Source organism: Xenopus laevis, chromosome 9_10L (genome assembly GCF_017654675.1).
Source record: "Xenopus laevis strain J_2021 chromosome 9_10L, Xenopus_laevis_v10.1, whole genome shotgun sequence".
NCBI lineage: Eukaryota > Metazoa > Chordata > Amphibia > Anura > Pipidae > Xenopus > Xenopus laevis.
In genome coordinates this window covers 52547409-52558287 of record NC_054387.1, presented here as the reverse complement: position 1 = coordinate 52558287, position 10879 = coordinate 52547409, and the positions used below count along the sequence as shown (strand labels likewise).

The 10879-nt window shown below is 44.6% G+C and overlaps 1 protein-coding gene across 1 annotated transcript in view; it reads right to left on the bottom strand.

Annotated features, from left to right (window-relative positions):
- Window positions 1–2846: 2846 nt before the first annotated feature.
- Window positions 2847–10879, bottom strand: part of LOC108701185 (myosin-10-like) — a 55733-nt gene continuing 47700 nt past the window's right edge. The window contains exons 28-43 of the mRNA XM_041576209.1: window positions 10583–10795; window positions 10350–10494; window positions 10053–10259; window positions 9859–9963; window positions 9589–9741; window positions 9018–9266; window positions 8680–8892; window positions 8275–8487; window positions 7864–8025; window positions 7491–7619; window positions 7307–7395; window positions 7055–7178; window positions 6516–6724; window positions 5467–5575; window positions 5219–5391; window positions 2847–4148 (exon numbers count right to left, since the gene is read on the bottom strand). Of these exons, the coding sequence (XP_041432143.1) occupies window positions 4001–4148; window positions 5219–5391; window positions 5467–5575; window positions 6516–6724; window positions 7055–7178; window positions 7307–7395; window positions 7491–7619; window positions 7864–8025; window positions 8275–8487; window positions 8680–8892; window positions 9018–9266; window positions 9589–9741; window positions 9859–9963; window positions 10053–10259; window positions 10350–10494; window positions 10583–10795 (2641 nt within the window). The 3' untranslated portion in view covers window positions 2847–4000. The remainder of the gene's footprint in view (window positions 4149–5218; window positions 5392–5466; window positions 5576–6515; window positions 6725–7054; window positions 7179–7306; window positions 7396–7490; window positions 7620–7863; window positions 8026–8274; window positions 8488–8679; window positions 8893–9017; window positions 9267–9588; window positions 9742–9858; window positions 9964–10052; window positions 10260–10349; window positions 10495–10582; window positions 10796–10879) is intronic.

Here is a 10879-nt window from a genome sequence, read left to right as displayed (position 1 = left end):
TGACCATATAAAGGCACAAGGCTGCAGGCTGAGTTATACAGGGAACTCTGAGTATCACTTATGTATTATAAGAGATAATGTACCCCCTACTGTAAATTATAAGGATATTAGAAGTCACTGGGGGTTCTATGACCATATAAAGACACAAGGCTGCAGGCTGAGTTATACAGGGAACTCTGAGTATCACTCGTGTTATAAGGGATAATTTAACCCCTACTGTAAATTATAAGGATATCAGAAGTCAATGAGGGGTTCTGTGACCATATAAAGGCACAAGGCTACAGGCTGAGTTATACAGGGAGCTCTGAGTATTACTCCTGTATTATAAGGGATAATGTACCCCCTACTGTCAACTTTACAGTGAGTGATATCCAGAGAAGATAAAGGATTGTATGGTGCTGGCAGACAGAGGAATAGGGGTATGAAGGAGGCTTTCATTTCAGTACAGCTGCTCTTTTCAAGGCTTTTCAGCTGCAGTCCTATCAACTCTCCTCCAGAGAATGGGCAGTAGATGTAGACGTCCAGTATCCTTCTCTATACAGGCAGCAATAGTCACAAAGCATTAAATATAAATAAAGCTGCAGTGTTTCTCCCCCTAAGCTGATAACTTCTTTGTCATGTGCTGGAGCCACTGCATCAGCCTGAGTGCAGACACATGGAGCGCATTTCAGCATCAGAAGCGCTTGTGGATGTGTTTTTGCTTTGAAATCTGCTGTTTGTGGGCCGATGCAGTGGCTCAAGCACACGACAAAGCAGTTAGGAGCAGATTTTTATTCACAGGCTGAGAATGTGACACTAGCGTAAGCCTTATCATTACACAATTTTGCCACCAGCTAAAAACTGCACCAGAAACATGACTGACACCTTGCAGTGAAACAAAACCCAAATCACTATTATACTCTATCCTTACACAAGATCCTATATTCAGTTCATACCTGACTTGATGGTATTCAGCCCTGCCCTCTAGTGGTCACATACTGTAATTACTCGTCTTTCCATCATTACTAATCGACCATGTCAATTCTTTTTTAAAGGGGTGCTTCACCTTTAAGTTAACTTTTATTATTTTATAAAATGCAACTTTTCAGTAGTCGTCTTTTTTTTTTCGTTTTTGAATTATTTCCCTTTTTCTGACTCTTTCAAGCTTCCAGTTGGGGGTCACTGACCCCATCTAAAAAACAAATGTAATGTAAGCCTGTTATTGCTACTTTTTATTACACCTCTTTCTAGTCAGGCCCCCTATTTATAATCTAGTCATTCCAATGTGTGGTTGCTAGGGTAAATTGGACCCTAGCAACCAGATTGCTGGAGAGCTGCTGAATAAAAATAAGCAATTGCAGATTGTCTCAGAATATCACACTCTACATCCTACTAAAAGTTAACTCAAAGGTGAACAACCCCTTTAAACACATTGCCTCCCTTTAGATTGTTGAGTAGAGACTAGGCTCAAGGCCCAGGCACCAGTCACACCACAGGTAGGTCAAAAGAAGGCAAATAATTCAAAAACTATTAAAAGAAAAAATGAAGACCAATTGAATTAGTCGCCAGGCGACAAAATCTCCCCGAATCTCCTCGTGTGGACTAGCCCCTAAAAGTTAACAGAAAGGGGAACCACCCCTTAAAGGTTATTTGCCTTTTTTCCCGACTCTTTGCCGCTTTCAAATGGGCGTCACTGACCCCATCTAAATAACAAATGCTCTGTAAGACTACAAATGTATTGTTATTGTTACTTTTTATTACTCATCTTTCTATTCAGTCCTCTCCTATTCATATTCCAGTCTCTTATTGAAATCAATGCATGGTTGCTAGGGTAATTTGGACCCTAGCCACCAGATTGCTTAAAATGCAAATTGAAGAGCTGCTGAATAAAAAGCGAAATAACTGAAAAACCTTAAATAATAAAAACCAATTGCGAATTGTGTCAGAATATCAGTCTCAACATCATACTAACAGTTATCTCAAAGGTGAACCACCCCTTATGTATGGTGCCCCTATGGTTAGCACTAGGGATGCATCGATTTCAGGAATCGGTTTGGAATCCGGCCTTTTTCAGCAGGATTCAGCCAAATCCTTGTGCCTGGCCAAACTGAATCATTGCATATGTAAATTGGGGGGAAGGAAGAGAAATCACATGACTTTTCGTCACAAAAGAATAATTTTTTAGAATTTTTCCTTTCCTAATTTTGCATATACAAGTTAGGATTCGGCCTACTCTTTCACCAAGGATTCAGGGAATCCCAAATAGTGGATAGTTAGCACTGCTGTTCACATACAGCCTTGCTGCAGACATTTTTGTACTGTCTATTAGTGATGTGCGGGCCGACCCGATACCCGCGGTTTTACCCGCGGGCGGGTTTGGGTCGACCTCACAGTGCTCGTCGCGGGTTGAGCTCTTCTCCTGCTCTCCCCGCCCGCCACCTTCAAATGCCGGCATCCAACTTCCAGATATCCTAATATCCTTATAATTTACAGTAGGGGGGTACATTATCCCTTATAATACATGAGTGATACTCAGAGTTCCCTGTATAACTCAGACTGCAGCCTTGTGTCTTTATATGGTCACAGAACCCCTCAGTGACTTCTGATATCCTCATACATGAAATTAAACCGTGACACCACATCCTGGAACACCAGCTAAGAGTGATGAGGACAATCCCTTTAATCCAGACACAGATATTTTCTGGCCGGCGCTGGTGACCGTTTACACTGAATGGGAGAAAAAGTTGCAGAAGTCCGGTTTGATTTTCATGACAAAACCCTTTTCCTAGGAGCTCGTCCGTCCCTCTGTCCTTCCCTTTGTGCGGCGCACAGCAGCTTCTTCCAATAAGACAGGCAGACCCCTGTGGTATTCTATAATGAATACGTTTATTGTCTTACAAAATTCTTTGTCTAGAAATATGGGCTATACAGAGGGGAGGGGCGGAGGCGGGTTTAGCAGAAAGGGAGGAGTCTGCAGCTGTTATGTGTTAAAATAAAAAATAATATATATGATAATGAATGCAGACAAATGCGCACACAGAGCTACTGTGATCTGCGCTGAACCCTGTGGGGCCACAAATGCTTACTAAAGGATTTAAGCTAAACAATGAACAATACAAATAAAGTGATATGTCCAGCACATGACTGAGGCTTCTGGGTAATACTGATTGATCTGTTCATATAATAACAAAGCGCAAAGGACGACTGGATTGGTCGGTGGCAGGAGGATATGTCATTTTTTTGAATGATCTCAGATTCTAAGTGTCTAAGGCACCATTTGTCTTATGTTTGAATATAAAAGGGTACAGAGTTTTTGGCTGACTCTGGGGGCAGGTTAAATGTATTATAACCTGGTTATTTCACACCCTGTGTATACAAGCCTGAGCCCAAGTGTCATATTCTCTAAATGCCAGCCTGAGGGTGTCACACCCTGCCAACACAGGCCAGGGTGTGGGTATAACATTCCACCAATAGAAGCCTGGGAATGAGTGCCCACCCCCCAAATACAGGCTGATGGGTGGAGTCACATTCTGCCTATCATTGGAGTCACATTCTGCCTTTTGTTTCTGGAACCAATGGCCCCCTTCTACCCTTCCAGAAAAGGAGGGGGGAGGAGCAATGAAAGGAAAGGGCTTCACAGTTGAGTTCTTCTGCTGTCAATAGAACAAGGGTGGGTGGGGGAATGTACCAGCTGCAAGAAGCAAGGGGTGAGAAATTAAATCACATACCCGCCACCCTCACCCCACGTGGGATGGGGCCACAGACGCAGTGTTCAGGTTCTTCGCATGATGCCAGAAGATGGAGAGAAAAGTCTAAATGGAGATCTGAAGAGCTGGGTGTGTAGCCCCTCGGGGGCAGATCTGGGGCTTTTGTGGGGAGTTCAGCAGAACAAGTTCAATGAATCTGTATTTTGGAATTAAAAAACAAAAACAAAGCACTTTTTGCCAGTGAGGGGGATCGGCCGCTTCAATGCTCAGGTTGTCCTGACTAAGAGCTGCGGGGCCCCTGGACCCGGAGCGTCTCACTCAGCTGCTACTGGGACATCGTTGACTTCCGGGTTTTTAGTTTCCATTTCATCATCGGAGATATCCAGGGACGCTCCCTCTATCTGCAGCTGCCGCCGGCCTGAGCGACTGGAGGAGGAAGAAAAGGACACTGGGCCGCCCCTTCTGTGGGAAAGAGGGGGAAAGTTTATTGGTACACCGGGAGGGCCCATACTTTACTAATACAGGGTCTTACTTTAGTGATGTTGTCTACTTATGATCTACATCCATAATATCACTGTTAGCATTCTGTTCCATGGAAAATATTACTTAAAGGAGTTCATGGGCGCCATCTTCTTCTCTTTGGAATGAAACCGGCGTGTTGGCACATACACAGTTGGAGCAACAACTGCGCATGTGCCGAAACTCATGAAAATTGCAGAAGCGCCGGTCTCATTATGAAGATTACTGAAGCAGCTGAAGATGGCGCCCGTGAACTCCCATGCCTGAATCGCCACTGAGGGGGTAAGTAAAACATTAGGGGCGTTTGGCTGGGGTAACACTTAGGCTGGGGGGGGGTCTATGTAAGGTAGGGTTTTTTTTTAAGTTTAGGGTTGTATTCTCCTTTAAATATTATATTGATTTTATTGAAGAGAATTTATATTACTGTATTTAAAAAAAACTACTATTTCTTATATAACCTTAAAGAGATACGGACACCAGAAAATAACCTTTTTTTTAATATCTATCATAACATTATCTTTGAATGCTATTTATATGATGCTTTTACATTACATCTCTTACCCCATGTTTCTCTATGAGTGGGCTGCCATATTAGTGCAGCGGTAGTCTGTGAGCGTAAGAAACTCTAACTGACAGGTTAAGAAGGGACCGTCAGGTTGGCAAAACAGTCAGGTTTAGGAACTTCAAGTGACAATTACTTACAAAAGCAGAACTATCAGTGAAAAAAACGATCAACATGACCTATAGATAACTTTTAATGTAGATTAATATTTTGAATAATAATTTTTTAGTGTCAGTATCACCTTAACATACTAAATATGTGAATGAAAAGAATAAAACAGGAGGGTGATTTAGTCAAGCTGCTTGTTGACTGTCTCTTGAGATCTACTGATCACCAGCTAAAGGTCTACTGGTAGATCCCGATCGACCTTTTGGGCACCCCTGTGATACATTAATATACAGTAGGCAGGGCAGTGAAGCAGTTGGGGGAATCATGTGACTTCTGATCTCACCTCAGCCTGTTCTTCAGGGTGGACACTTCCCGGCTCAGCACTTCATTGGCCTCTGTCGCATCATCAAGTTCCCGCTGGAGTTTGCGCCGTGATGCGTTGGCCCGAGTGGCTTCCTCTTCGGCCTCCTCCAGTTGTCTCTTCAGCTGTTTCATGCGGGTATTGGCCTTTTCCATCTGTCACAGGAATAGATGTTAATCGTACTGACCTTGGCACTGAGCCATTAGAGTCTTATCTGTGCCCCTTGGTACCTGCTCTTTGTACTGGTCCGCGTGCCTGCGCTCATCCTCCACTTGCATGAACACCTCTTTCAATTTCTTCTCAGTCCTGCGCACCAGTTTGTTAGAGGCAGCTCGTTCCCTAGGGGATAAACAGCAGTCTCTCGTTCATAATCAATTCCTCCACTAGAGGGAGCTGTCATATCCTAAATATGTACCATAATTCCTGCAGATGTGCTCCAGAGGGCAGTTTGCTTAAAGGGATTCTTATGGTTTCGTTTTAATCTCTAAATTACACAGTTTACACTGCAAATAATTCACTCTATCATATAAAATTTCATTCCTGAACCGTGTTTTTTTTTTTTTGCTGTAATATTGGTGTGTAGGCAGCCATTGCAGGTCATTTTGCCTGGTCATGTGCTTTCAGAAAGAGCCAGCACTTTAGGATGGAACTGCTTTCTGGCAGGCTGTTGTTTCTCCTACTCAATGCAACTGAAGGAGTTGCAGTGGGACTTGGATTTGTACTATTGAATACTATCATATCTACCAGGGAGCTGTTATCTGTTTAACCTCCCATTGTTCTGCTGATGGGCTGCTGGGGGGAAAGGGAGGGGGTGACAGTGTCGGACTCGCCCACCTGGATACCAGGAAAATTGACAGGGGGGGGCCAAGGTGTCAGTGGGCCTCTTGCTTCTAACCATTTGGCTGATTTCATGGTCATTCCCTATTTCTTTATGGGAACAAAGAGGTTTAATAATGGAAGAATAAAGTATAGTATGTAGAGAAAAGAGGTTGATGTGAGGAGAAGTTTGGAAAGTGGGCCCTTAGCCTAAGGTTTTCCCATGACAGTATCCCTTTAAGTGACTTGGAAGCAGGTCTGGACTGGGATTTAAAATAGGCCCTGACATTTCAAGTAGACAGAAACCCAAACAGTCCCCTAAAGCCCAACAAAAAGTGACTGTCTATGGCATCTTACAGCAGCCCCTTTGGCATTTGCCAGAATCCACAGATTGCCAGTCACATGAGGAGGTGGAACAATTTGCTCAATGTTATAACAGGCTTCCCTGACACAAAGAACTTACTTAGCCTCCTGTTCCAGCTGCTCTTCCAGTTGTGCAATCTTAGACTCTAGAGTGGCAATAGTGGCTTTAAATTTGGACTTGACTGAACCCTCCAGTTCCTGTAGTTTGGCCTTCAGTTCCTTGTTCTGCCGTTCCAGCTGCTGACGTGCATTCTCGCTTTTCTGAGCTGAACTGCGCTCTGCAGCTAACTCAGAGTTCAGAGTGTCCACCTAATGGGAGAAGATGTAAAGTTTGTGATGACTGCATGGATAAAATGCGGCGATACAGGGAGGAGGAGGAAGAGCTGGAAGAATAAGAGCGTGGATAAAGGAAAGAGAGGAGGAAGAAGAATGGGAGAGACATGGAGGTAAAACAGCAAGAGGAAGATATGACTCAAGAAAGACAAGAATGGAAGAAGACATACAGAAAGAAGAGAGTGAAGAAGCTGAGCTGGGTTGAAGGCAAATAAACTTATTCTGAACAAAGGACTATACTCACAGTAGTCAGTAGATCAGTATGTGAGAAGTGAGATAGGGAGGCACAAGATTTGTCTGCTTTACCTGCAGGGTGGTCTTTCGGAACCGATCATTGAGCAACTCCATGTTGCTTTGCTCTTCCTCCAGCTCTTCTTCCAACTGAGCGATCTTTGCCTCCAGGCGTCGCTTCTCGTCCAGCAGGGCCGACCTATCAATGAAATAAGCAGTCAGTGTAAAGTTCAGCAAGGTCAAAACAGGTCCCCATAGGACCTCAATGGTCAGCCCACGGCTTGAGCCCTGGCCAGTATAACCAACATGAACATGGCGGCCACTCACTTTCCAGATGTACTGTTGGAAATCTCGTCTGCGAGTTCGTCCCGTTCTTGCTCTGCATGGCGCCTTGACCGCTCTGAAGCTGCCAGTTCCTGAGGGGGACATGCACTTTAGTGTAAGTATAAGGAAGGGTCCCGACCCAGTAAGCTCCACTCCCTTTGGTTCCAATGTCCAGACCATGTCTCACCTCCTGCAGCTGAAGAATTTCAGCCTCTAGGCCCTTCAGCTTCTTCTCATTCTCCTTGGACTGAGCAAAGATGTCGTCTCGTGATGCCCGCGCCTCCTCCAATTCCCGCTGATAATCCTTCATCTGGGCCTAAAAACAGGGGAAAGTTATTAACCAGAAATACAGTTGCAAATAGCTAGAAAGATCATGTCATGCTTCCAGAAAAAAAGTCAAAATGGAGTCACTTAGGCTTTTATAAACAGGATGGGAAGATATCACACAATGAGAAGGCAACTGCAACCCAATTAAATCTACATTGCTCTAGTGGACTTGTGATGTGATGTCTGGGATCACTCCCAAAGACACACATATATGGACGTCCAACTCCTCGTACCTGAAGCTTGCGGAGCTGTTTGATTGCATCTTCCCTGCCTTTATTTGCTGCTTCGATCTGGGATTCCAAGTCCTTCATATCCATCTCCAGCTTCTTCTTGATGGCCACAGCCATAGCTCTCTGCTTGCGCTCATCCTCCAACTCAGCTTCCAGCTCCCGTACCTGGAAAACACAAAGAGGTGCTAATATTACTTAGGCCTTGTGCCATTACAGCCTGGAGAGGATGGATTAAAATCTGGGCTAACTATATATATATATATATATATATATATATATATATATATATATATATATATATATATATATATATATATATATATATATACACACACACACACACACTACACTCCTATTGCCAACACTGTGCTTCCCTAGGTTTCAATCTCCATATGCCCTACCAACACTGCTCACCTGTTTCACCAGTGCCCGTTTTTTCTCTTCGTTCTGCTCATCCCGGGTCTGCAGGTCCCGTTCAAACTGAGCTTTCATGGCCTGCATGTTCACTTCCAGTCGCAGCTTGGCATCCTCCGTGCCTTGCAGTTCATCCTCCAGCTCCTCCAGTTGAGTGCGCATCTCCTCCATCTGCTGCTCGAGCACACGTTTTGACTTCTCCAGCTCGTGCACCTGTCAGATACATAGAGGCTCATTCTCTCAGCTGTCAGCTGAAGGGCATGGTGGGAGGGCATTGGCAGGGAAAGAGGTACAAAAATTATGTATAATGACTAGAACTGCACAGTCGTAATCTGATCCTGCATGGAACTTGGAGATTATGGAGAGATGAGGAGACATTCTTCCTATTCTGATGGTGGAACTTACGTTCTTCCCCACATCATCCTTGGAACTCATTAGATCCTCCATCTCTGCTCGGAGCTGTTTGTTCAGCCTTTCAAACTCATCTCGAGCTTCCAGAGCTTCATCCAAGGCTCGGGCCAATGATAGGGCCTTGGTTTCCTTCTCACGGGCATCAGCCTCAGCTCGGTCACGCTCCTCTGCATGTCGAGCAGAGATGTTCTTCTCCTCTGCCAAGAGCTAATGATAATGTCAGATAAAAATAACATTAAATAATAATAATAATAAAGAGTGTGCCACCAGGCCTGTTGAAGTGTTATGGCTACTAACAACCTTCTCATTTCTTAGTCAAAATAAAGGGTCACCTGATCAAACTTCTTCTGCTTCTTCTCCAGGTTGGACACAATCTGCCTTTGATGATCCAGATCCACCATCAGATCATCTAATTCCTGCTGGAGCCGGTTTTTGGTTTTCTCTAGTTTCTCATTGGCAATGCATTTCTCTTCCAACCTCTGTCCCAGACCCTCCATGTCCTTCAGGAGCTTCTTCTTTACTTCCTCCAGGCCCTCGATGGTGCCAACATCATCATCCACTTTCTTTTTAGTCTCTGTCAGCTAGATATGGGGTGAGAGGTTGAAACCAGTCATTCATTTTGCAGTACAGATTATAGTGATGTTGTAACTGCCTCCCTATGCCAACTACCGACAACACCATTTACTTTCACTTGAGCAGAACATTATTGTTATTGCTACAGTTTCGATCACTCGAAACATATGCCCAATTCTCTCATTCATCACAAAGGAGCCATTTGCCATTCTTCTCTCTTCCAGTATATCTTTATTACTGCGTGCTCTTATCAGCCACTGCTGCAGGCTCATAGGCTGCCTACTGGCACAAATAACACACTATATGTGTAAAACTGTCAGTGCTATGTACCTGAGACTGCAGGCTGAGGATCTGTTTTTCGAGGGCTTTCCGAGCCTCCTCTTCCTCTTCTTGCTGTTCCTGCAGATTGTTCTTTTCCTCCTCTAGTTGTCTGATGCGGCTGCTCAGGTTTAACTTCTGCCGGGTTTCCTCTTGGAGCAATTCCTGCAAGGGGAGAGGAATTACAATTACAGGACACCAACCTAAAGGTGACCACTCTTTCTGCATTTCTCACATTGTATGCCTCCCAGCATGGACTCATTGACTCCTAAAATAGTTCACCTGTGTGTCCTGTAGCTGAGACTCCAGGCTTGCTGCATCCTTCGCCAGCTTGATCCCTTTCTTTTCGGCTTCTTCAAGCAGAGAGGAAACATTTTCCAGTTCGTTCTATGTAGAGAGAGAAGACATAGTCAATACAGTTATGCCACTCTGCCTCTCTGTCGCTCACAGGTTGTCTTACATGGTGGAAGTTCTACCTGCAGCTTGCTGCTCTTCTCCACCATATCTGCCCGCAGACGGTCTCCTTCCAACACCTTAACATGTAACTCCTGCACCTGCCCTTCCTGCTTCTTCCTCTTATATTCAGACTCAACCTTTATCTGTTGCAGAGATTTCACCTCGGTGGCCAGCTCTTTATTGTCCGACTCCAGGCTCTGCTTGTTCTTTTCTAGGTTTACCTTGAACTGCACAGAGCACAAAGAGCCGTGAGTTAATGCTTTGGAGCCTCTGGCTGAGACAGAGTGCAGTCAGCAAGCTAGAGAGTCCCCACTTACCCTCTTGGCCTGTTCCAGCTGCTCAGAGAGCTCCTCGAGGGCTGTCGTCTGCCTCTGCCTCATCTCCTGGATCTGAGCTTCATGGTTTCTTGTCTCCTCTTCAATACTCTTTTTCAGTTCTGCCACTTCCTGCTCTCTTTTAGTCCTTAAGACACATGAATGGGTGAGAATTAGGCAGGGGGTGGGATAGAGACTGGAGAGCATTAATGACAAATACTGTTTGTTATAGGTACCTAAGTTCTTGCTGGGCTGCAGTGGTGTCTAGTGTATCCTCTAACTCGGTCTTTAGAGCCTCCAGCTCCTCACTCAGGTCTCTCTTTTGCTTCTCTGCTTTGTTGCGGGATGCCTTTTCTGATTCAAGGTCTTCTTGCAACTCAGCGATCTGTGCCTGCAATTCCCTCACCACCTTCAGCATATTGTTTTTCTGCAGAACCTCCTCATCTCCCCTAAAAATTGCAAAAGCAGAAGAAACTCAATACCATAAAAATTCCTGGAGCTTCATCACCAATCCCAGGTCAGTGTAGCCTTCT